The sequence below is a fragment of the Dermacentor albipictus genome, chromosome 10 (genome assembly GCF_038994185.2).
Source record: "Dermacentor albipictus isolate Rhodes 1998 colony chromosome 10, USDA_Dalb.pri_finalv2, whole genome shotgun sequence".
Taxonomy (NCBI): Eukaryota; Metazoa; Arthropoda; class Arachnida; order Ixodida; family Ixodidae; genus Dermacentor; species Dermacentor albipictus.
The window spans coordinates 12,055,132-12,080,738 of record NC_091830.1 but is presented as its reverse complement, the minus strand read 5'-3'; the positions used below and the strand labels follow the sequence as shown (position 1 = coordinate 12,080,738).

The 25,607-nt window shown below is 40.0% G+C and overlaps 1 protein-coding gene across 1 annotated transcript in view; it reads left to right on the top strand.

The window, feature by feature from the left end:
- LOC139050292 (myosin-6-like) overlaps nucleotides 1-24,683 on the top strand; it is a 32,471-nt gene extending 7,788 nt beyond the window's left edge. The window contains exons 6-18 of the mRNA XM_070526522.1: nucleotides 37-123; nucleotides 3,165-3,224; nucleotides 4,174-4,250; nucleotides 5,497-5,566; nucleotides 6,262-6,342; nucleotides 8,287-8,339; nucleotides 9,714-9,780; nucleotides 10,538-10,566; nucleotides 13,873-13,942; nucleotides 17,442-17,519; nucleotides 17,700-17,762; nucleotides 18,758-18,849; nucleotides 21,408-24,683. Coding sequence (XP_070382623.1) covers nucleotides 37-123; nucleotides 3,165-3,224; nucleotides 4,174-4,250; nucleotides 5,497-5,566; nucleotides 6,262-6,342; nucleotides 8,287-8,339; nucleotides 9,714-9,780; nucleotides 10,538-10,566; nucleotides 13,873-13,942; nucleotides 17,442-17,519; nucleotides 17,700-17,762; nucleotides 18,758-18,849; nucleotides 21,408-21,471 — 891 coding nt within the window. The 3' untranslated portion in view covers nucleotides 21,472-24,683. The remainder of the gene's footprint in view (nucleotides 1-36; nucleotides 124-3,164; nucleotides 3,225-4,173; nucleotides 4,251-5,496; nucleotides 5,567-6,261; nucleotides 6,343-8,286; nucleotides 8,340-9,713; nucleotides 9,781-10,537; nucleotides 10,567-13,872; nucleotides 13,943-17,441; nucleotides 17,520-17,699; nucleotides 17,763-18,757; nucleotides 18,850-21,407) is intronic.
- The last annotated feature ends 924 nt before the right edge of the window (nucleotides 24,684-25,607 follow it).

The window sequence follows — 25,607 nt, the reverse complement described above, 5'->3', positions numbered from 1 at the left end:
AGGTTTCTTGCAGCAAATAGGTTTGCCTCTGTGCAGGACTCTGAGAAACAGACAACACGAATCAAGAATGAGCTCGCCCGCCTGGAGCGTGAACTCCTGACCGATAGAGAAAGGCATTCATCGGTGAGTTTAAGTAAACACTTGCTTGATGCATGGCTTCTCGTGCATCTAGTTGAGTGTGATGTATGATAGAAATAGCATGGAAGTGAGCTTTGCTATTTCTTTTCTCCTGAAGATAAGTTACAGAGGTTGTGGGAACGCTCGACTCTCTTGCATCCCCTTGTTTTCCCCGCGTGGCTCTCACATCTCCTGTAATCTGGCTTCTCTGCAAAGCTAAGCGCTGCCAGCGGTCAGCGTGGCTGATGAAAAATGTATGAAAAATGACGCGAGTGTTGCGCTGCTAATGTCACCTACAAGTGGGGCACCAGGATGGACAAACTTGATCGTTCCAATGCATCACCATTCACCTGACTGTACGCATTAACGATTAGGCATTGATGTCCAGCATGGAGGTAAACATATTTGCTTGATATGTCGCGGTGTGTTGGACTTCCTTTATCCATCTGCACCCATGGGCATGTTCCATTGGTAGTAATTCGGCTACCTGGCATTGTTGCATGAAAGGGGCGATAAATGCCCTTTTGAGTGTTTGCCCTATCTCATTGTTGTTCCTCTGCCCCAAGGGCACGTTTAAGATCCTGAAAAGTCAAGACACTTGTCTTGAATGCGCACCTGGTGGCCAAAGCGGTTTGCAGAGCATGAGGTGATCAGCAGGGCGAGAGAATGCAAGGTGCCTCAATGTAACCATGCATGCTCGCATCCGGCTGCTTTTGTACAAGGTGTCGCTGCTAGCTGCTACCGGCGCAATCTAAAGCATGCAGCTTGTACGTTTTGCATGTGTCTTTACATTTGTACTAACCTGTCTGCCATCCGTTGCTTTAATCTGCATGTATCCTTTACTGACTCTGTATGATTGCTTTTTTTGCTTGATGCTTTAGTGTTCCTGATAATCAATGTCTTGTTGAGTTGTATTATAGTTAATGCTTTTTACTGTCATTGTTACAATGTATTACCTTTCTTTTCAAATTGTTACCTCCTGTACATGTGCAGGAGGCTCCAATTCAGTGTACAGGAGGTACCAATTCAGTATGCGACCCTGGGACCTCCTTCTGTGTATTCCGTTTTCTAATGAGAAAATTGTATTTAGTGATAAAATCTTAGTCTGACTGCTTCTTAAATACCCTTCTGCAGGGTTATTATGTAATAAGTGGGAATACATGAAAATCAAGAGGGCATTTTCAGTGGTGCTGTCTACAAAACAAAGTTATTTCGTCCATAGAGGCGTATGAATGGGTGACAGTGGTGATGTTGTATGGAATGCTGTCCCAGTCTGGAGTTACATGAGAAAAAGGAATGCTGTGAAATCGACAATCAATGTACAGCAGTGAGCAACATTTAGGCGATGGCTTATGTGCACTAATATGCATGAGGGGGGCAGTATGTAGGGCACGTGACGATGCAAGCTGGTACACAAGTTGTAAAATTTTGATAAACTTGTGTAGTGGCAAAGATTAATTTGCAGTTGATTTGTGGAGTTTCGACGTCCTGAACCAACACGTGGATTGTATGAGGTGCCACAGTGGACTCCTCCAGATTAATTTTTGCCACCTTGGTTTCCTCAACATATTCAAAGCACATGGTGCACAAGTGAAATGCATGAGTACCTAAACTCAGGGGCAGAATCAGAAATGAGCCGACAAGTTTAGCTGATTTGTGGTTGTTAAAGCAAAGGAATTTCACCCTAGAAAGGTAGGAATTATCCTTGGGGATATTGATACAAACTGCTAAGAATGAGCACAGCTTAGCAACTTAAGGCTCAAGAGTTAAAAAGGAGTACTGACATAAATTTTCTGAGTTTCGGAACCTCTACAATGTGCTTATTTCACGTATTGTAATAATTCTTAGCAAGTGTGAAGGTTGGGAAGTGCTTATAAGATAATTTAATTTGATACTATAGCTGCTCTTGTAATGGTGAACCTATCATCGACATTATTGTGCCGTCATGATGTAAAGACTGGCTGACTTGTGTGCCAATTGGGCTAGCTATAACAATGTTGTCCATAAAAAAAAAGAGATGTTTGTTTTGACTGCACTCGCATGCAACAGCCACAATGATCATAAGAATGAGGCAAACCAACATATTGTAATATCATGACGTAAACTCTTCCTGTGTACCAGAATCGAAACTGTTTCATGGGAACAACTATACTTACTTATGTTATGCAAACTACAGGACGTAGTCAGGTCCAAGCAGGAGTGAAGAAATTAACATACTACAAAATGAATGGCACGTTTAATTAATTAATTACATATTAATTAATTTATTTATTTGGTATACCTACATCACCTGCACAGCATTGTCGTAGGTGTTAGAATACAGGGGGTCACAATGGAAAAATATTCATCAACATCAAAAGAATACATCAGTGAGTGCAACATTGTTTAAGCCCTAAAATTCGCAAAAGCGGCAGAAAAACTAACAAAGTACCAAACAAAGTAACTAACAAAAAACAGTAGTGCATGGACAAAGATGAATAACAGAACGTTCAAAGAGTATGGCTCTGAATAGCATTTTCTATACTAGACGCTCATGAAGGTCACGATATCACAGAAACACTAGCTTTGATTAATTCCAAATTATAAATAAAAATTGTGTGACGTAGGGATGTATATTATGAGCATGTTACATACTAAAATTGATGTCTACAATAACATTATGTTAAACGGTGTAGCGTGTTCTGGTGCCGGCCAGTATTTTCGCTAGGGTTCAGAAGGCTCTGGACATACATTTGACGCAAAAGAAGTAGAAATAAAAAATTTCATGTCAGTTCTTGAAATGATTGGTAATGGAACAATTTCAGACCATGAGATTTATGGCCACTGAGCACAAAATTGAAACAAAAAGTGGAAGGGAAAAAGGTAAGTGCAAGAGGAAGAGGGTGTCCCTTCCTCCTTTCTGTTACCGTTTTGCACCAAGTGGCTATAAACCTTATGGTTTGAAATAGTTCATTATGAACCAACTACCCCAGCAACATGTACCACTGATTAGTAATTGTCATGCATTACATGCAACCTTAAGGCTCTGCTTGTGGTTTACCTTACAGAGTCTGCAGAGTCTCCAGCAGGAATTGAAGCAGGTGCACCTAGAGTCAAGTTCTTGGCAGGTAAGCTAGTTTGACACAAATTTCATGTTTCTTGGTGTTTTGCTATAAAAAACAGTAATGTTATTAGAAAGCAGAGTATAGCCGCACATAATTTCACGCTGTGGTGTAAGGCTCAAAGTGTGCATTTTGAATCATTCTCGTGTGTAGGCTAAGAGAGATATCATGATGAATTTTTGCATAGAGTGAGTCGAAGAACTCAAGATCAGATTGGCAAAATATCAAGGTCATGGGGTATTTAGCATGATCATAATTGCAGAATTTAGCATTTATAACATCACTTAGTGGTATAAATCTCAAAGTGCACACACTGAATCGTTCTCATGGACAGGCCTTGACGGAGATTAGATTAGATAAAAGCGAGTCAAAGAACTGAAAATTAGATCTACAGTGCTTCAAGCTTGTGTAATAATTAACATAGCCTTAGTTAATTGAATGCTAATTCAAGGCTCAAACAAAGTGCAGCAGCCCAGAGGAGCAGGGAGAGGATGTGGTCAGGTGGAGATACAAAAATCACATGACCGGTGACATCATAGTTGGCCGCACCTGTGGAGACGGTGCCTCCCAGTCTCTTAAGGGGATGTCAGCCAAGTCAGGAGGTGGAGGCCTTCTTAGATGCACCAAGTAATGTCTTGAGCAGGATATGAATGGGTGCTCTCTGCTGATGCGCTCAGTCCACGATGCCTCCTTGTAGATGCCTGAATAGGGGCCTGGTTGTTCTCATCATCTGACAAAAGCTGTAAGAGCTGAAACTTATTAGACAGCTACATAAACTTACTTTGTGTGGTAAATAACTGAGTGATACCAGAAGTGTCCTAGTGTGTGTCTATTTAAATGTATAAAAATAACTATGTTGAGGGGGCACACCTGAAAATGGTTGATTTCAGGTGAACCTCTGGGGTGTTGTGTGTCGGCCAGCTGATGGCTTCGGTATCCCTTTCTTTCCTTCCAGGAACGTTACATGCGTGAGAAACAGAAGGCATCTCAATTGTCAGAAGAGGTAGCCCAGTCAAGAATACAGCTTCAAAGGTGTGTAGAAAACAAACACGATAAGTGCCTCATTTAGGGCAGCTCATTATATGGCGTGGGTGTCGTCTAGCAAGAACATTTTGTGTAGTAACGTTGAAGTTTGGGTGTGTTGGTATTGCATATTTCTCGATAGATAGTATAATGACCAAGTAGCGCTCTCTGTGTTTATGTGTTGAGATTGTTGAGCACATTGAAGATAAGTACATGTAGTCAAGATCTTCAGCTTTGAGTGTGTGTTTTATACTTTGACCTGGAGGTAGTCACCTGCACTTGCAGCTTCTACCGACAAGCTTGCACATTTTCGATGTTGTAATACTCATCACTGTTGCCAAATTACAGCACTTCATTGCTAAATGCATGGTTATAGGTTGAAACCTTGGCTGCAGCAGCTGCATTCCGATAGAGGCAGAAGGCAAAAATTAACTTCTGTAAATGGATTTAGGAGCGCGTTAAAAAACTCTAGGCGGTTAAAATTAATTTGGAGCCATATGTTACAGCGCCTGTTATAGCCCTTGTGTGGCTTTGGTGGGGCAAACCTTGCCAATCAATCAATCAATCAATCAATCAATCAATCAATCAATCAATCAATCAATCAATCAATCAATCAATCAATCAATCAATCAATCAATCAATCAATGAGTTTATCAGTGAATCAGTCAACTCACGCTTCTTAGTATGCATTATCATGCTAGCCTATAGCTGTATCGTATTGTACTGAATCTGTGCTGCCATTGGCAAATTCGCATTTAAAGGTGTTTCTGTTTTTGCTTGCATGCATTGATTGAACACATTCAGCGACTCTGCTGAAAGATCAACATAATAATAATATTTGGGGTTTTACGTGCCAAAACCACTTTCTGATTATGAGGCACGCCGTAGTGGAGGACTCTGGAAATTTTGACCACCTGGGGTTCTTTAACGTGCACCTAAATCTAAGCACATGGGTGTTTTCGTACCTCGCCCCCATCGAAATGCGGCCGCCGTGGCCGGGATTCGATCCCGCGACCTCGTGCTCAGCAGCCCAACACCATAGCCACTGAGCAACCACGGCGGGTTAAGATCAACATTGTGGTCACTTTATAATCACAAAATTTTAAATGTAATCTATGGAACTCAATTTTCACTGCACTGATTATGGTGTTGATAAGGTTTTATGTGGTGATTCTAAGTGCTCTTTAATCTTAGTGGCGTCATATTGTGATTGCTGCCTGGCTCATTGCACGTTGCTTTTCCATGCTTTTTCCAGGTATCAAAGATTAGGCAGCGCTCGAAGTGAAGAAGATGCTGAACACCTGGAGAAGGGAAGCAACCCAACGGTAAGCACACATTTTAATAATAGTGGTTTTTATGGTAACTGCAAAAAATGCAGCTTAACGTTGCAGCTTATTCTGCTTGCCAGCTCTGTGCAGATGCACATATTTTTACATCACCAAGGCAATGTACAGTGAAATCTCGTTGTTACGAATGCCACATTAACGAACTTTTCAGAACTCCCCAGCTAACTTCTTATGGTTTCAATGTAAAAATATTTCAGTACTATGAACTTCAGAATACCAAACTTTTCAGAGTAACAAGCGTTATTCAATTTTCCTGTCACAATAATGCCTCAGTGTTACGAACTAATATTCCAAAATCTGGGGATTCTTAGCTTTCCGTGTATCTTTCATGGCAGCCGAAGCAGTAGGCTAGCAGACCACAAGGCGCAGACAGTGGACACCACGGTGCGCAGGTTTGGAAATCCTGAGATGGCACTCTAAAAAAAAAACCGCAGGAGAGAACTTTTTAAAAATCTTTTTTTCGGATCGAAGTAATGAAATTTAGGGCCCATAGAAACGCATGGGTGCCGGCGGGGACCTTCGGACGAGATTGAAACTAAAAAATAGAACAGAAGTCTACTGTATGAGTTATCTATGCACGAAACCTTTTTCTGCAATAATGCTATTTCTTTTGTGACGCCCATCACCCACTGCATCTAATCATCATTCCTTTTGTGTTTCTTGTGACAAAGCAGAGTCCAGAATTGGAGGACATGAGGACAAAGTACGACGCCCTGAAAAAGGAATTGATGCAGCTAAAGCGAAAAGTTGTCCAGGTATTGCAGTGATCTAGCTGTCCTCTTCAATTCTGCCTCTGTCCACGACCTGCTTTTGGAGCGATAGCTCTTTCAAGTTTGTGCATTGTGCATCTCAGACAGTAGATCCATGAGAGGGTGGAGAGCCAAAACGAAGAAGCTTTCTTTTTCTGTAAGATCATACAGCTCACAGTTAGTGCTACAAAGCCTGCTACAGCAGGCTTTGTAGTTGTCCTTGAAACCCTCGAAAACCCTTGAATTGTAAAACTGCCATTTTCAAGCCCTTGAAAGCCATTAAGTGTCACGGAGTTGGGAAAAATCTTTGAATATTTTTTTTAGGTTAAGCTTAGTGGATTTTATGTGTGTATTCTGGCCACGAGGACTGTGCAAGTCAAGAGTTGAGCCTGTCCAATTAGCTTTTTCCAGGTAGGCAGCCATCTTGTTTGTGGCAGCTGGTGACAGATTTATGCGAAAAAGGTATAGCAAGCACTTTTTTATTTCGTGTACAATAAATGTTTGCTCATTATTTTTAAGACAGTGTTTGAATTATTTTTTTCGTAATGGTGCTACGAACCCTGTAATTTATTGAACAGTAATTATATTTTAAAGCTCACTGTGTTGAAATAAATTCCACCTGCTGCAGTAGCTCAGTGGCTAGGGCGTTGCACTGATTGGGGGACGGTATGCAAAAACCCTCGTGGACTATTCATTAGGTGCACATTGAACCCCAGGTGGTCAAAGTTAATCCAGAGTCCCCCACTATGGTGTGACTTGAACGGATGATCAGGAACAAACAGTTGAATCGAAAAATGCTAGATCATGGAAAGCTAAAAAAAAACTCGGACATCAAAAGGTAAAAGAAGAAAATATGCCAACATCACAAAATGTCATAAGCAGATCTAGTAGATCTGCTTGTGACATATTTGAATAGTTGTCTTCTTGGCATTGCATATCTACCAAGCATGTATCGACCAAGTTTGTAAGAAGTGTAACACACTATATGATCAATGCATTTTGTGTACAGAATTAAGATGTTCCACCACTACTAGGTATTAGGTAGTGGTAACAGCCGAATAACGGTCGCATTTCACGAAGTTTCTATGGAACAAAAAATATCTGCATTCAGGGAGGTTTATTGCAAATTAGTGCCTCAGAAGCCCACATGGTGGAGGAAGTTTCATTTTCACAGAACTGACTCGCTATGTTCAGCGTTCCTTTGCTGCTTCGAGTTGTTGATTAATCCGGCCTCACCCTGCTGCCTGTTAGCCTCCTGATTAGCTCAGATGGTAGACCATCTGCCAACAAAAGTTGTTGGTCCACTTGTATGTTTGATTTCTGAATTTCTCTTTGACTGTAAACCTTTCTTTCTGAGATACCTGTGTAGGTTTTCTTCGTACTTGATCCTACCCTCCAGTAGATGACAATTTCACTCTTTCATTAGCACAAGGTATGCGTAAAATAGCAAATCTTCTTCTAAAGATTGGTAAGATCTGGTTTTCAGCTGTTTACTTGTATAGTTTTGTAAATAGCATGAATATGTTACTGTGGCATTGCATATCAACCAAGTACCACTTCTAGTTTGTAAGTAGTGTAACACACTGTATGATAAATGCGTTTTGTGTACAGAATTGTGATTTTCCACCGCTGCCTGATCATCTAAGGAGCACTGTGCTCACAGTGAACAGGAAATTTATTGTGGAATGGATAAAATAGCAAGGTGTATTGTTCAAAAGAATTTATCTTAAATAGTTGTGACTTAAAGCAGTTGTTTTAAATAAACACTCAAACCTCACATATTCACAGCTCTATTAGTAGGAAAATTAGTTTTTTTACTTCTTGTCTACATGGTGTACTTGAGGCCAGTCATGGGAGAGAGTACAGTTAGCATTGAGGCATGCATATTGTGTATTATAAATTTTATTTCTTGGTAAAAATGCTATGTTTCCTGTCTCATGCACCTTGCAGAATGGAGGTGTTCAAGACTTCTCAGTGATTGCCGATACCGAGGAGTTTAACAGGTACTCGCTTTGTTTGTTACCTTTAGAGGCATGGTTTGGTGTTGCAGTGGCATGATGTTAAGAGGAAGCTTTACCTCAAGGGCAACTCCGATTTTCCTATGCAAGTACATGTGATGTGCAAGAATGCTGGCATTAGGCAACTGACAAATAAAGTTTAATGAAATATCGAGGCCTGGGCAGGTAGTGCTTAACGAAGGCCAAGGGCACCTCCCATCCTGACAGATGATGATGGAACCATGTACTGAAGCTGTTTACTTGATTAAAAGAAGCACATAGAGGAAGAACACGTAGCTCACATCGTAAGAAAGGCAGTGGCTTGTGACCAGCTACTGCACTAGGTGAGGCTTGCGGGACATCCCGCCGCACCTCAGATGACGTAATGCCGAATGTTTGTAGCCACTGAAGTGTGTTACGCCCGAAGGAATCGGAGGATGCGCTTTTGTATTCGCCCGTTAGTGCATGCACAGGACAATGTTTTATCCAAGAGAGAAAGCTCAACTTCACTCACTGTAGGAAGCACCATCTTGATTCAGGGAACCATAGTTTTTACAAAATACTTTTAAAAAATTGGTAAGTTTAGGAAAAGCTGAAGCGCAAAGTTTAGAAATTTATAATTGTGCAGCAAAACAGACGTTGCAGTTCTGCAAATTTTATTTGTTAAGAACATCTGAAGGGGACAAGTTTATAAATTAGTTTACATCTTACATGAGCAGTTTAGGAGTTCGTGCAAAATTTCTTCACTGTGTACAACAGTTTTGCAAAAGTCCTGCTCACAGATTAGCAGTATATTTCAAAGCAGAGTGTAATAAATTAATTTTGTCTGCTTTAGGTGTCTCAACATCACAATTGACAGAATTGTTTTGTCAAAAAAAAGGTAATTAAAGAAATTAAAGTTTAGTTGTCATTTCATCGAGTAAGAACCAGTTTTTTACTTGTGAAGGTGGGCTATGAAATACATTGGCATTCCAGTTGACAATTTCTCCAAAGCATCCTTCTAGCAGTTCCGGAAAATCTTTGATAAGAACACCAGTGCATTTCTTTTCTTCTCTAAACTTGTGACGTCCTCTGATTTCTGTTTAGCAGACACAGCTCCACTACTGCTCGGCTTAAATTTCGCATTAGCGACATGTCAGCTAAAGTGACTGAGTTGAATAGCTTAGTTGCCTGGACATTGCAATATGTCTTGGATATTCACCTCTTCATGTAATATATGCCTGAACAGGCTGAATTGCATTGCATGCTGCATGCAATTAAAAAAAAAAGGTTTGTTTGAAATAAATAAAACACCTTGTGTATGAAAAGTGAAAAAGAAAAGTCTTATTGCTTAACCTTGTTCCCATGAAAGTAGCACAGTATTGTTCTACTTCACCACAGGTTGATCCTGGAAAAGCGAGACATTGAAGAAGTGTGCTTGAGTTTCGATCGCAAATTTCAAAAGCAGGTGCGTGGACATTTTTGCGCCATAGTTTCCAAGAAAATTTTGTGCAGTTTGGTTGAGCATGCATTGTTGTCACAATACTTCAATGTGTGATCAGGTTCGTGGTAGCATAAAACTATTCCACTGTGTTTTTACCCTGAATCCTTCAATAGCCCTTTGTGAGTGGTCAATTTTGGGAAGTTAATGGTGGATTTGGAATAAAAACATAGTGAAGTAGTGTTACATTTTTGTGACTCAGGATATATCTGTATTTGTTCCCGTGGCCTTTGCCATGCTGTCTTGACATTATTTTGGAAAGAATGAATATAGCTACAGTGTGATCGGGCCAACAGTGATAGTGCGAATGTGCTTGATTGTCTATACACGGTAATTGCAATTGCAATAAAAAGCCTCTACAAACACAATATGGAAAACACTAGCACACTATCTCAAAAATGTTGGCGACAGTAAACAAAGCTAACAATGTTGGAAGTGGATCTGTGCTAGTGGCTGTAAGCAAAATGTTATCCTTTATTGTCCACTTGGTGGCAAAAGTGTACATCCTGTAGGACAAAACTGAAAAAAAGAGCAGTTGACTGCTTTTTGTGGGTAGTTAATGAAGTAATTATAAAAAAACCACAACATACTATAATTTTTCTCTCTATTGTATTCAGTACTTACATGAGCCTTCAAAATAGCAACCATTGTGCAGAAAAGTTGTTCAGCAGATGTTTCTGCATTACAAAAGAAGTGTTTCATGGGGTCATAATTCTTTTTTCAGGCACAGGTTTTGAAAAGACTGGATCAAAAGTAAGTTTCAACCCCCGCATAGAAAAATTTATTTTAGTTATGGCAAAAGGTTTCCAAGGAGAAAATGCTCCATGAGTTGACCTCGAAAACAGATTTTCTCTGACTTCAAATGCAGTTTTGTCATGACAAGTCATATTAAAGCAAAGCTGCAAATGCAAGGCTTTATTGCATTACAGTAACTGAGGTGTAGCATAGGGATCTAGCTTCTTTGCTAGCACGTCTCGCTGAATAGACTATAGCAGCATTTCTCGAGCTTTTCCAGTACATGACCCCTTTTAGTAGTACCCAACCTACCATGAGCTTATCCCACTCCACCTTTATGAGCCTTTTGAAAGTTTACATTTTTCAATGATGCAGATACATTTACCTTTTATTTTTTTAAGTGACATTAACCACGGCAGCAAGACCTACCAAAATGTTTACTGACGTTTTTTTTAACAAGGATCGATGATTCATGTATTTTAATGAGAAGGATGTACATATTTTCTTTCTTGATACAACTACGTCTGCTGAACCCTACAATTTCTACAGTTTTGCTGAGACAAAACTGGTTGCAGTTGGGAAGCCATCTTTGGCAAAGTTCTCTTTGTGGTGACCACAGGTTTAAATTGCCATTTGTTTGGCTGTTTCACTGTCCATCTTATTGTTGCCAAAACCAATATTACACTGCTCATAACTAACACAACTTCAGAGGTGATATTTATGTATAACCGTATTTTCCTGTGGCCCAAATGTATTTAGAAAGATGAGAAGCACAACTTTGTGGTTATCTTTGGTTTACCTACCCAACAGTTTCGGTCGGTAGACCGACCTTTTTCCCTTGAAAAAGGTCAGTCTGCCGACCGAAACTGGTGGGTAAATGAACCAAAAATAACCGCGAAGTAGTGCTTCTCTCTCTGTCTCTCTCTCTCTCTCTCTCTCTCTCTCTCTCTCTCTCTCTATATATATATATATATATATATATATATATATATATATATATATATATATATAATGAGAAGCCAACAAACACTGACACCAAGTACAACATAGTGGAAATTGCACGTGCTTAATAAATGAAATAAAGTAATGATAAATTAATGGAAATTAAAGCGGATGAAAAAACAACTTGCCGCAGGTGGAAACCGAACCCACAACCTTCGCATGTCGCGTGCGATGCTCTACCAATTGAGCTACTGCGGCGGCGTTTCCCCATCCACTTTCTTGGGTATTTATGTGTACCCAAGAAAGTGGATGGGGAAACGCCGCTGCGGTAGCTCAATTGGTAGAGCATCGCACGCGACATGCGAAGGTTGTGGGTTCGGTTCCTACCTGCGGCAAGTTGTTTTTTCATCCACTTTAATTTCCATTAATTTATCATTACTTTATTTCATTTATTAAGCACGTGCAATTTCCACTATGTTGTACTTGGTGTCAGTGTTTGTTGGCTTCTCATTATATGACTAATAATTATCGGGTCCCTCGGTTAACCCCCTTTTTCTTCTCGTTTATTACATAACGAGGGTCTCGAATCCGGCAACATTGATGCCTTCAGGTAGCATATGTGGGTTTATTGACCAGTTGCCTTCACCCGAAAAGATCACGTTCTCGTGACGCCTGCGGCAAAAAAGACGTTCCTCGTCCGCCGCCAAGGTCTGTGAGTGGGGGCGCTGGCTAACACTCCCAGGGTTCTACTAGTACACATAAATACCCAAGAAAGTGGATGGGGAAACGCCGCCGCGGTAGCTCAATTGGTAGAGCATCGCACGCGACATGCGAAGGTTGTGGGTTCGGTTCCCACCTGCGGCAAGTTGTTTTTTCATCCACTTTAATTTCCATTAATTTATCATTACTTTATTTCATTTATTAAGCACGTGCAATTTCCACTGTGTTGTACTTGGTGTCAGTGTTTGTTGGCTTCTCATTATATGACTAATAATTATCGGGTCCCTCGGTTAACCCCCTTTTTCTTCTCGTTTTTATATATATATATATATATATATATATATATATATATATATATATATATATATATATATATATATATATATATATATATATACATACACACACATATGTCATTAGGTATCATACAAGGGTTTTTGGTTACATGTGTGCTCTCTTAAGATCACGTGTCACATGACGCCATTGGGCAAAAAAAGGATGTTCCACTTCTGCCCGCCATGGCTTTGATTGGCGCTGGCTAACACCTTTAGAGCTAGATCTAGTAAAACATAAATACCCAAGTTAGTGGATGGATTGATGGCCATCACCATAGCACAATTGATTGTGCAGTGCACGCATAATGCGTAGGTTGTGGGTTCGGCTCCCATCGGCAACAAGTTGCCCTTTTTGTCTGTGTTTGTTTTGCTTTCCTTCATTATTTTCTAAATTTCAATTCCAACCACAGCTGACTTCCGCGATGATTTCCTTCACTTCATTGTCTGTTGGTTTTATATGGTCTAGATTATATATATATATGCATCATTAATAAAAATGGGTTCGAAATAGCATGGGCACCGAGGCTGAAAATTGATATCTGTTCTGGCAAGCAGAGTGTACATACAGTTGTGACTTCTATGACCCCCAGAGAAGGGCTTATGACCCACATTTTGAAAAACTCTCTGGACTAGACCATTGCACTGCTGTGCTCAGTGTCACTGGTTCAATCCTGGCAGTGGTGACCACATTTCAGTTGGGGCGAAATGCAAAAATGCCTGTGTACTTAGATTCAGGTGTACTCCAGGTGGTCAAAATCATTCCTTAGTCCCCCACTACAGCGTGCCTCATAATCAAATCGAAGTTTTGGCATGTAAAACTCCAGAATTTAGTTGTTATTATTATTTTTTGCTGCATAGATTTAGCGGGGCATCATTGTGCTGGTGTGTGTTATAGGGTGGGGGTGATTGATTGGTCATATGCTTTGCAAAGGTGTAGAACCCTTAAGCAAAGCGTCACTGTGTTATGCTGTACTTACAGTTCTGCTTACAGTGCTTCTTTCATCACTCACAAGGGTCTGAATTAGCCAGAACTAGCTCTAGCGTGCGATACCCTCAAGAGGAGGTCTATGACATAATCGTTAATAAAGTTAAACTTATTACTGCTTCTACATCACATATTATGAGGCCATGTGATCATGTGTGTGCATTTAAGGAGAAGGTGCAAACAATTATGTAACTTAGAAATAAGATATGATTGCATGCATTGTATCTCTCTTAAAGTAGCATTCAAATGAAACAATTCACAAAAGCTTTACAAACGTATATTCCAACAAGTGTGTTGCATTTGTCATAATTCCTTTTTCTTTTGGTTTCTGTGTGTTTCCAGGCTGAAGGAGTCCGAGGCGAAAGTTGAAGAATTGACTCGAGTGAAATTTGAAAAGCAGAAGAGCTACCAGGTAGGTGCATCTTGCATTAGTTTGGCAAATGAGCCATCAGGCCGATGGATTCGCAGTGTAAAAGGTGCCACTTCATGCTCGGTACCTGTGATCAAGTAGCACCACTCTTAACTCCTTTCTGGTCCAATGATTCCTGTACAAATCATAATAATTTGCTTGAAATATGCAACATTGAGAAAAAGCGATCAAAAAAATCTGTTTTGAGAAGTGTGTGTCAGTAATGCTGATTGTATAATTTGTCGATTTTCTGACACAGGTAAATGCAGCTCTCCTTGAAATTTCACAAATGTCCGTGCATCATCGTGTTACTTTGAGGCCAGGCCTTTGCACTCTTCTTTTAGAAGCTTGCCCCCTAATGCATATAACCTGATTTTGGTGGCACAGAAATGGTCCTAAAATAATCTCTGGCCATATTTCAGATCATTATGATGGTCAATTAACAAGAATCACATGCTGCTCACAACGCATTGAGTTATTGGGAGCTCATGAGAAAAACTGTCGATTCATTGACAAATACTTGAGTGAAATTTTTTTCTCTTTATTTTCCACATAGTTTCATTCATATGCATGAAGAGTTAGAGCAAGCAACCTTGACCAATGTTCAGCTAACTGGCTTTTTCTTGAGCTAAGTACAGTAATCGTGAACTTTGATGTATATAGCTACAGCTTGTTTCCATATGCATCTTCACTAACTGCAAATTTTCGCTGTTGGATGCGCTAAGTGTGCACAGCTGTACTTAATTTAATGGTCATTGTGAAATGTGTGTTAACTACAGTAGACTTTCAATAAGACGAACCTTGTTAAACCAAATCTTCAATTATGTCAAGCAATTTACAAGGTTCAAGTCTTCAGTTATGTTAAGCAATGTACAAATGCTTGGTTGGTTTCCCACCATAGACATAGAAGAAAAACATGGCTTAGCACAAATTGTTCATTTGGGTCAGCCGAACTTCTGCGTCTATCACCAATGCTTGCTACTCAATTCAGCCAATATTTGGACATGTACTGCGCCAGTGTCGATGATGATGTAAAAAAATTACCGACGATTACGTTACTTCCTAATGCGAAATTTGAGCGCAGCAAATAAGCTGTTTCACCTTTTCGATAGATTGAGGCAAAGAAATCGAGCAACACATGTATGCGCTATCACAGAATTTTTTTTTTATTTTTCACACGTATTCCTTTAACAAAGACTCCACTAACAGTTCTTGACAGTCATGAAGGAAGCTTTGTGGTCGGAGAAATAGGCTGATATATGTTCGACTTGGTACACCAATGCTTGATTCTCAAAGACGAGATCTATACAAGTGCCTCGCGAGGTTGTCACAGCCGTGGGACGCGTTACGAGCGAGAGGAACGGGATGTTCTCCCGCATTCTCCCACAAACCGAGACTCGCAGGAAGAGGGGGGAGGGGGGCGGCGTGTACACCCAGCGGCAAACGATGGGGGCAGAAGCGCGCGCAGCAAGCGGACAACACGATAAAGGGAGGAGGGAAGAGATAGCAGCGACTGACTGATGCCGCTGACGCCGATAGTGACTCAACCCCTATCCGCCACACAAGAACAGGGGGGGGGGGGGGACCCTTTCGTCCTCTTTCTGCATGGCGGCGACGGTGTTCTATGCAGTCACGTTATCTTGAATCTCTAGCGGCGTCAGCGGCATCCAGCGGTATCAGTCGGTCGCTGCTAGCGCTGGGGGGATGAAAGGGGGGCGGAGCTGGTTACGAGGCCGACGACAACGCCGACGCGAAACCCAGGAATGGACGCCAAAGAGCTGCGCTCTAAAACACGCAGGTCTGACACCATGGTAATGTAGTGTGGATGAAGCAACGCGTGCAGCAGTGGGACACTCTCTGGGCGGGAAGTGCAAGAGCAGATCACGAGCTGTTGACACCGGCTGAGACTGTCTTAGCTGTGCCTGTTGTGTGGTCCTTCCGCCTGCCGTTCAATGTTAATAAACCCCCTTTCAGTGACATTAATTTAGCCTTTGGATGTCAGTAACGGTGGTGAGGACACAGCTGAGGAAGCACAGCAAGTGCTGCTCACACGTGATAGAGCTGATTAATAATCTGAGTACTTTGACACATTGCTCCGATAGTCCAGAGAAGAAGCATCTGTTAAAAACGACGTTATCTAACAAATTTCGAAATGCTGATTCGGAAGCATTTCTGAGCAGGTTAGGTGGAATGACAGTTTCAAGATATCACACAAATTTGCAAAGTGCCAGTTAGTGAAAATGACAGAGTGGCCAAAATAAAAGGACATAAACCAGTGCTGTGAATTATGAAGGTGCAGTAAATTTATCTTTTTTCTTTTTACGTGGGGCTTCTGATTTTAATGGCTGGGTGAACTTAGTATAGTGGGATTTCTTTTCTTCAATGATTTCCTTTAAGATTAAGTTTTGATAATAGCAACAAGTTTTCTTGGTGCTTTTGAGTTTGTCTTCACAGGGCTCAACTGTTCTAGCACAGGTTTAGTGTGGTATTTTTGTTAAAAGCAAATGACTACAGGAGAGATGGGTTTGCAAGGAGCAAGCAGTGTCACTAAGCTGTGACATGTCATCTGTGTCCCTTGCTGTTGACAGAGGTTCGCAGGGAGGTCGAGAGTTGAAGCCACCCACACTGGTCTACTGTTGGCCGATAATGAAATGCAGCCACTGCACTGAACTTAAGGAACACTGCAAAAATGCATGGCTGTGCAAGTAGATATCAGCATATATGCTATACATTCAGAGCAGGAGATGTGGTCTTGCTTTCAATGAAACCTGGTACATTCCAGTCATTTGATTGGTGTTCGAGAAAGGATGCTGACAATTGGTCGTTTGTGACTTTGATCAGATTCTCTTTTGGCTTGCTGTGCACTTCAGGTTAAATAATTAAAAGGGGCACTGAAACACTTTTTCAACATAATAAGAAAACATTTCTGACCTGTAGACAATGCTTCCATTAAAGTGCAAACCAAATGTTATTCAGTTAGGTCCAGCATTCAAACCTACTACCTTGTATAATAGATTGCTTGCTGTTTTATATGGCTTTTGACAGGCCCATTCTATTTTTCCTGTACTATGCAACGTCAGCAATGACTGTTAGGAAGGTGCGATGGCTCATAGATGTGTGAGCCATTTGGCACCTTTGCCAGACGCCAATCTTGGAAGGGAACGAAGAAAAACGAATAAGTGATAAGCAGGAAACTGCTTATTGGTTCAGCCTCAGCCAAGAAGAATTGATAAGTTGCGCGGCAATGAAAACAGTAAACATTGCACTCTTCGTATCTCCATTCACATTACATTTTTTAAAAAGAAGTATTTGTGGATATATTCCATGAAGGATATTGCTGTCATTCCAGCTTGTTACTAAGGTTTAACAAAGAAAGAGGTGTTCCAGAGTTGCTTTAAGGAGCATTCTTGTGATCTAGATGAATTTTTTTCCAAAGATCTTATCTCTTGGAAAGTCTGTCTGGCTCAAAAGCTTGTTTTCTTTCGCCTATTGTTTTTTGCAGGATTTTGTGAAGTATGTTGGGGAAAAGTTGGACTTTCTTGTTGGATTGCTCTCTATACGTTCTGCAGATACCTTTCAGGTGAGTCATTAGTTTATGCATTGCTCCTAGCGCCTTAATATTACAGTCTTCAGTAAAAAAAAAAAAGTTTTAGTCCTCTTTTCCTGCATTCCTATTTGATTCTCTAAGCACTGTGTGGCTTTCACAAATATTGAAATAAGAAAGATTTGATGAACGATGCTCAATCACTTCATCTTTCAGGCTTTGTTTGCATCTGAGCTCATTGGGAAGCGGCCACTGAGTTTCCAAGTGGCAGAAATTAAGGTGAGACATTTTTGGTGCTTTCCGTGTACGGGCATGCATGCCAATACATGGAAACTAATAGACTTTTGACTTTGAACTCTTTCAAAAAGGCCTAAGAAACAAATTTTAAATGTATACACATTTTGCATCTGTTTAATGAGTACTTGCTACATTGCCAAGCAGTCAGCAATCATTATGCTGGAGGTGTTCTTTCCAGCACATTTACATTCGAGACATGTGTTAACCACATTTTCTGAAGATTGCTTTGGTTGAACGAAATTCTGCTAAATGTACACATGGAATCAGTGTGAAAGGGAACACTCATTTTGATTCTAAAACTGTCGGAACTGTTTGTTCTGGCAAGTAACTCTAGAGAGCTTGACAAGCCACATTTTTCTAGGAGATAACTTTTTAGGAACTGCTAGAAAGTTAGATGTAAACTCTCGCTACTCCCATGTAACTGTTTCTTCAATGCTTATTAAGTCTTCAGTTTCTTATTGAGCACTTTGAGCCATTGAAAATGTAGATGGTATGGTTGCTTTCTAACTTTGTCAAGGTTTGTGTAGCAGTTATAGAGACCTTTAAACATTAAAATATAATTTCCTAGTGACCTTGAAAGCCTTTAAATTGTGTAATGGGCTCAAAAATATTTAAATTTTGTTTGTTGGTTAAGTGTAGTGGATCTCATTTAGACACCTCATCCAAGTTTGACGGCAAGCAAACCAGACCTATGAGAACATTTGGAAGGTGGTTATTGTGTTGGTTGGCTTGAGGCTTCTTTTCTCTTGTGAAATTTTTTTGGGGGGTTAGTATGGCAAAAATGTTTTTTTCCTCATTGTTGAAGATGCCTTTTTTTTCAAGCTGACAGACATAATGTTCCTTGAAAATGTTTTGTCAAAGCTTCGAAGATCGAAGAACAGCTGCTGTGAACTTTGTTTGCATGAGTTGTCATAGGTAATTCACTTTCCAAGGATCTGCTAATGGAGAGTACATTGTTACACTATTAACTGTTGCAGAGTAAGTTTCACTGGATACTGCAAGCAATCCGGTCCCTGTGCCTTGGTGAAGTTGATTCGAAAACACAATCCGTTTCATACCCATCACTGCCGTAAGTGTGCTTGAAATATATCAATCATAGTGACAGTGTATCACATCTAAAAATACGTGTTGTCACCCTTGTGTCCATACATGCCAGAATAGGGATTTACTTTTGTTTTTTCCTGCTGATTTGCCCAACTGACCTGCAGTCTTGGAATTCTGAATTTCAGGAACTTATAATTGAAAGTTTTCCGTTAATGCTTTTTTTTACCAACCTAATCTCAAGTGGGCATTGATATATTTTATCAGTCAGATCAAATATTGGCACAGTGATTAGAATGAAGTAGAAAAATAACAAAGAAAGAAAAGCAAAATGAGGAGGCAGTATTAAGCCTCTCCTTTTTTAAGCTGTAACCTCATGTCTTCATGTCACTTTCTAAAGTTCAAGTTGCAAAGGTGCTTCAGCAACAAAAATTTATTCAGCCCTGAAAAACGTAAAGTGCAGTCTGCCGTTAAAAGGGACTGTTGGTGTTCTAACTGCAGGTGCCGGCTAAAGCTATGTCATTGAGTGCACAGGTTTGTTGAAAGGTGCCAGTGCTACTAACAACTAATCATCTGCTGTGGTGCTGGGTGGCTATACACTTGCCGGAGGGATATATTCGCACATGCTCTGTGTGTTCTTTTTGATAGTAGGCCACACTGAAGAAAAATAGTAGCTTGACTGATGGCTAGTAGGCTGTTGCTGGTAAAAAGCACTACGCACCTCATAGGCCAGGTCGTGGGCTCAGTTCTTGGACATGATGTGACAGAGCTGCTTGTGTGAAAACACTGGTGTGACTAGATTATTAGAAAAATATTACCTGTGGCTACAATAACCCTAAAATCTTGTGTATAATTTGGTGTTTTTCTCTTCTTCCTATAAATTCCGGCTTGTTAAATTTGCTTTGCGTATCACGTTCACATCTAGGTATGTGGGTTAGATCATGAAAAAGTTTGTAAGCATAGGATAAGCTCTAATGATGGAGGAAAATTATAATTAGATGTCCCTGAGAAAGACCTTCCTCCTGCAGTGAACTCAAACTAGCTGAAATTAATTGTTACTGTGATATCCACTGCTTTAATGTGTTTCTTTCCTTTATGACCAACACTGAAATGTCTTTTTCGCTGTACTATGTGCAAATAATAATAATAATAATAATAATAATAATAATAATAATAATAATAATAATAATAATAATAATAATAATAATAACAACAACAATAATAATAATATAATGATTTATTTCCATCACCATTACATTGATGGAGGGGATGAGAATAAAAGTGATTGACGCTTGACTAAGTTCCCACCCCCCGCACAGCAGGTGAGCAGTGGCATGCGACGGCACCTCTGTCACGACAGCAAATACAAAGTCAAACAAAGCATTAGTATAAAAACAAGTATGCAAAATACACAATCACCTGCGTGTGTGAAAAAAATATGAACCGATTGAAAAGAAATACAAGTACAGCAACTGAGAACAAAAATGCTTGCGAAACAGCGAAAGAACAGCAACCGAAAATATGCTTATAACACAATTAGACACAAAAACATTCACAGATGTCTAAATGTTGGACAATCAAAGGGACGCGTTAAGGAGAAAGTAGTTGTGAAGGTTAGAGCAGATAATGTTTCCTAAGTCTATATTTTCATCATTTAATTTCTTAAGTAAGTTAAGTTGAAATGCTTCCATTTGGTGCCCATAGCTTGTTCTTACTTAATAATAATAATAATAATAATAATAATAATAATAATAATAATAATAATAATAATAATAATAATATGAACGATCTACAAGAGAAAGTTCCAGCCCGCACAAGCATAGCTAGCACAGTCGTAGGCGTTATGACAAACTAAACCAGTTAGCAAGATGGAGAACTCCTCCACACAAAAAAAAGAGAAAACAAAGCAACTATAAAAAATAAATAATTAGATAATTTCTTTTTTATTTTGCAGTCACCCAAGTTACTGTTTTGCTTTCTGCCGGTTTTCTCTTTCACAGGCCTATTGAGGCTATCATGTTTTCAATCAGTAGGCACAAGACACGCCTACAATATCTGAAACCTTTTTAACGTTGTTGCTGGTTCTATAGCAAAGGAAGCATGACTGATCAGATTGTGCATGTGTCACATTCTTGAATGAGCACCAGCAGTTAACTTGGAATGTATGGGGGGCACAAACAAATTGTGGAAGAGTTGATGCGTGAGATTATATCCGATGATTGATGACTCTGCTCAATGCTATTCTTGTGATTTTGCTGTTGCTTGTCTTTTGCTCAGTAAAGTGTGATTTTTTTCTCTGTGCTTTTGGCAGTTTAATTAATTTTGTTTGTATTGCTCACGCGGCTTGGGCTCAAAGTCCACAGTATGAAACAAATAAATTAAATAAAAACTTCCTACTGCTTCTGTTGATGCTTGCATGTAGTAAGCTTTGAGACATGTTAAGCTCCATTACAAGTCTTCAGTATGAAACAAACAAATTAAATAAATATTTCTACTGCTTCTGTTGATGCTTGCATGTAGTAAGCTTTGGGACATGTTAAGCTCCGTTACACATTTAATAAATTGTAATGTGCTTTCTGGTTACAGTCACCATTGCAGCTCCAGTGCTTCAGATGTCAAGGTTCAGGCGAAAAGATCCTTCCGCTCTTGAAATGGTCACCTAATTCCTTTGCGTGTGAGCTTCTGTAGAGGTTCATAATGTGTGGCATCATGCAGACAGAGGTTTTGACAATGGACTGCCTGTTTTATCTAACACTCGCCCTTTCTCATTGTCTGTGTGACAGTGTGGCTAATTATGGATCCTTGCTGACTTGCAAGGATATTTGGTATTTTTTCGCACAAGCATTCTATGTGATAGGTTGTTAAGGAAGTGACTAACTGCTCATGTATATTCAGAATCTGAGTCAAAGAATTTGTGCGTTGTTCTGTGATGGTGTATAAACTTGGAATTGCATTTTTTTGGTTAATGTATGGGTATTTATGAGCTTTTGGTACTTGAGAAATTAGGAAGTTTCCAGGTTTCTGAAAGCATTTCTTTGGAGTATGGGAATGAAGTTAAATATTCTGACGTATGTATATTTTTCTTATGGTACAAAGCTGCTATTTACCAGTGATTAGCAACATCTGGATGTGCTCATAGAACTCCGGCATGTTGTTCATATTGTTTGCTGATATCTGATTGGATTAGTGTCTTCTGGCACGTGTCCTGTCACGACTTTGTCTGGATAGGTGTGGATCTATTGTACAAACATAATCTGAAAGTTTCAGTGAATTACCAGAAATATAAATGAACTTTAATGAAAATTTACTTACTTAATATGTTTTGCACATATACTGTGACATGTATTTTTACCTATTTTTTCACGCATTGTAATTGCCATCTTTTACAAATATTGTTAATTCTGGTGTGTGGCACGTCGCAAACTTAAGTGTAATTTGATGTATCAAATGCCATTGCCTACAAATGATAAATTTTCCCTTGTGACAGTGGTATTCTTTGTGTTCAATGGGCCAGTTGAGGTGTTCATTATAGGGCAATACAGTCATAGTACGTGTGGCCTTTTAATATTTATTATACTTATGACTTTTTTTATAATAAATCTTTGCTCCTCCATCATGACTGTGAACTAAGCATTCTTTTGTGCTGATCTCGACTTTAAACAAGGCTTGCTTTTTATTTTGTTCATGGAAGGGACATTCTACTTTTAGTACTTATTGTGAGCTTTCTTTTTATTGTGATTATTTTTTATTTCATAACCACAGTTCTTTCATCGCAGGGTCATCGTCTTAGTGTGCCATATATGTGGATATTTAGCTTTAGCTATGAGTGCTGAACTTACCGTCATACCGTACGCACTCTCCTAGAAGCCGTTTTCTTTTTTTTTTTCACAATCTTAATGAGGTGCGGCCTTTGCATTAGAGTGGCAAATTTTGGTCCAATTTTTCTGGCCTCTCATAATCTCCACCATCTCTTTGTACTAAAAGCATGCACACTGTTGCTTTCATAACGCGTTTATTTGTTCACGTGTGCAAGCCTAACACCTGGCGCCTGTGTAGTCCTCAACACTGTTGGTGTTGCTGCTGCTCAGGCTGTGTTAGGTGGTGTACTCATCGATACCAATGCCCTCCATGCCATCTATGGGATTACAGATACCTTCACTTTAAAGCTTTTCATTACTACCAAAGGCACATTGCACTTAAAAACAAAGGGAAAACAAACTTTCTTTTTTATTTAAAAGTTTGGTCTTCTACGTTGGGCGTGTGGCTTTTTTACATGTGTGGCTCTCACTTGAGGGGATACGGCATTTAAATGTGATAACTGAGGCATTGCAACCTGCATTCTTCGATCAAGGTTAAACTGTGCTTTTTGTGATTTTCACTTTTTGCAGGTATACTTTTGTTACAAGTATCTTATGACTTTCTTCAGTGGGGCCCATATTTTGAAATGTTGCTTTGTTTACTTCTGTAATGGTGTTTTATTGATGTAAACCTGTGTAAGTCTGAATCTTTAACATTCCTCTTTAGCAGCTGCTTAATGAAAACATCCTTAATGAACATTTCAGTTGAAGCAGTGCATTGTCTACCTTCTGCTGTGCTCACATCTGACTTAAAATGGCACATCTCACGTTGGCATTGCTCACATTACCCCATTTTTTTGTGCCCTAAAACCTGCTTGAGGCAGACAACACTCGCATGTGTTCACACTCACGTAGTTCACGCACACACTTCTTAGAGAAATATATTTTGTAGCCTTTTTGCTAGCCTTGTCTTCAGGGTTCCTTGACCATAGGGAAGTTCTCAGGCTTGGGTAAATGTTAAGAATGATTTTATAGGGAGTCTGAAAAGAAACACTATCAGCTTATACTGATAAAGTGTTTCTTGAGAGCTCTGTTTTTATTAATTTTGCTTTGATAGGTTGGTTATTAGATGAGAAAATGAGGTTCAAACTTACATCTTTTAAATCTCATGCTGAAACCCTAGTGCCAGTGTGTCAGTGTGATGTCATGGGTTTCACACTATGTCTTTTATTTTTATTTAGGTGATTGTGGCTCAGTGAAAGCTCTTGAAAGTTGGTAAGTTCTGCATCTCAGTTGTCTAGAATGCAATGTTGTTTGTTTCTACTGATGAACGATTAACTAGATCTGAGCAGACACCATCAAAAATTGATGGCATTAAGCAAGCTGGCGCACAAACTTCAACCAGGCATTGCCATTCATTTTTTTACACCTGTTTTGGCTTACCAGTCTTCTTCTCATGGTGAGAGTGGTTTTGTGTGTGTGCATGTGTGTGTTTGGGGGGGGGGGGGGGGTGTATTGTTGAAAGGTAATTTACCAATACATCGGAAATTATTGTTCTGTTAAGGGTCCCTTAAAAAGCTGTTGTAGCCTTGGGCAACTCTCATGAGGATAATGTTGAGGAGAGTGTGAATTGAATGAGGAAATGGCTTGAAGTAAAAGTGTTTCAAGACATGGGGATTTCGTGTTGTGGAAGAAAGCATAGGCATAGGATGTTTGTGAACTTTCGTTTCATGAGTGTTTTGTCGATGCTGCTGGAAACTTTCAGGGCACATCTTTGTAACAGGGTCTGTGGGAGATGTGTTAGGCTGTGGAAGTTATTTGAGTGCTTCACCGTGATATGTGCTTGTCAGTCCCTTAGTGTACAATTTAGACTGGCAGGTGTGTGCAGGCTCATATATTTTACGAAATCTGGTTGAGAGCTAAATTCCCAGAACAAGTGCACAACTTTTTTGTTGCAGCTCACGTATTTTGTGATTTGCCTGCACAGGCAGCTTACTCAAATGAACGAACAAACCATATTTGTATGTATGTTTTGGGGATAGGAATAAAAGTGCGATGTTGTTGACATTGCGTCATTTGTCATTTTTTGTTGTGCTAACTCATTTCGGCCATTGTATTTTTTTTTCACATATGATACAGCCAACTGCGGCAGTTTTAAGAGCATGAAAGTTGCAAAAAAGGTTTTTTTTTTCATTGGTACTTACGACTTATAACTTAGCTTGGAATTGAAACATGCCGTAGGGCCTTGAAGAAGACAAGTCCACTTGTCGAAACGTTGGATTTTGCTTTCACCTTGTTCTCGTTTTGCTCTTTGCCTTAAATTTCCATCTCCCGCCTTCCCCGCGTTTTCCCTGGATGCCGCATGGTGGTTATACAGGGGAAGTACCCACTGCACTTTAAATTCCCGTGCTAAAGCACAGTGGCTTTAGCACTGTGCTTCACATTGGCAGTGAAGCTTGCCTCTTGGTGGCATGGCAACGCAACATTTCCAATTTCTCCTATCTCCTCTTTATATTTGCCGTGTCTTCTGTGTAGCCAGACAGCGCTGTTCCCACACCCGTCTATTCTTTCACCGCTGGAGCAACCAAGTAGTTTGTGTCTTTCACACCAGGGGCCTCGCCGTTTACTTTGAAGGCACCTAATACCGCACCTCATACTCTCGCACCTAATAACTCTGTAACTAGAACACCGGTTGCCTTCCTCCGGCCTATAATGTCTTGTTTTCCGCTTAATTCGCGGATACAAACTTGAATCCCATCTTGACTTGCCGCAGTTTCTAAAGCCTTTACAAAGTGCGGGATAAGCTTTGCGGTACAATGTTCGTCGCCTACGCGGTGGACCTGGGTTCGAGTTGGAGGTCGGGGTTTGGATCGAACGCTTCTGTCCAAATGTCACAGACGCCTGTAACTCTGGCTTATCCACAATGAGTTACCTTCGGAGAAGCTTGCTTTCGGTGACGCGGCAAATCGGGAACAGTTGAATGTGAGCA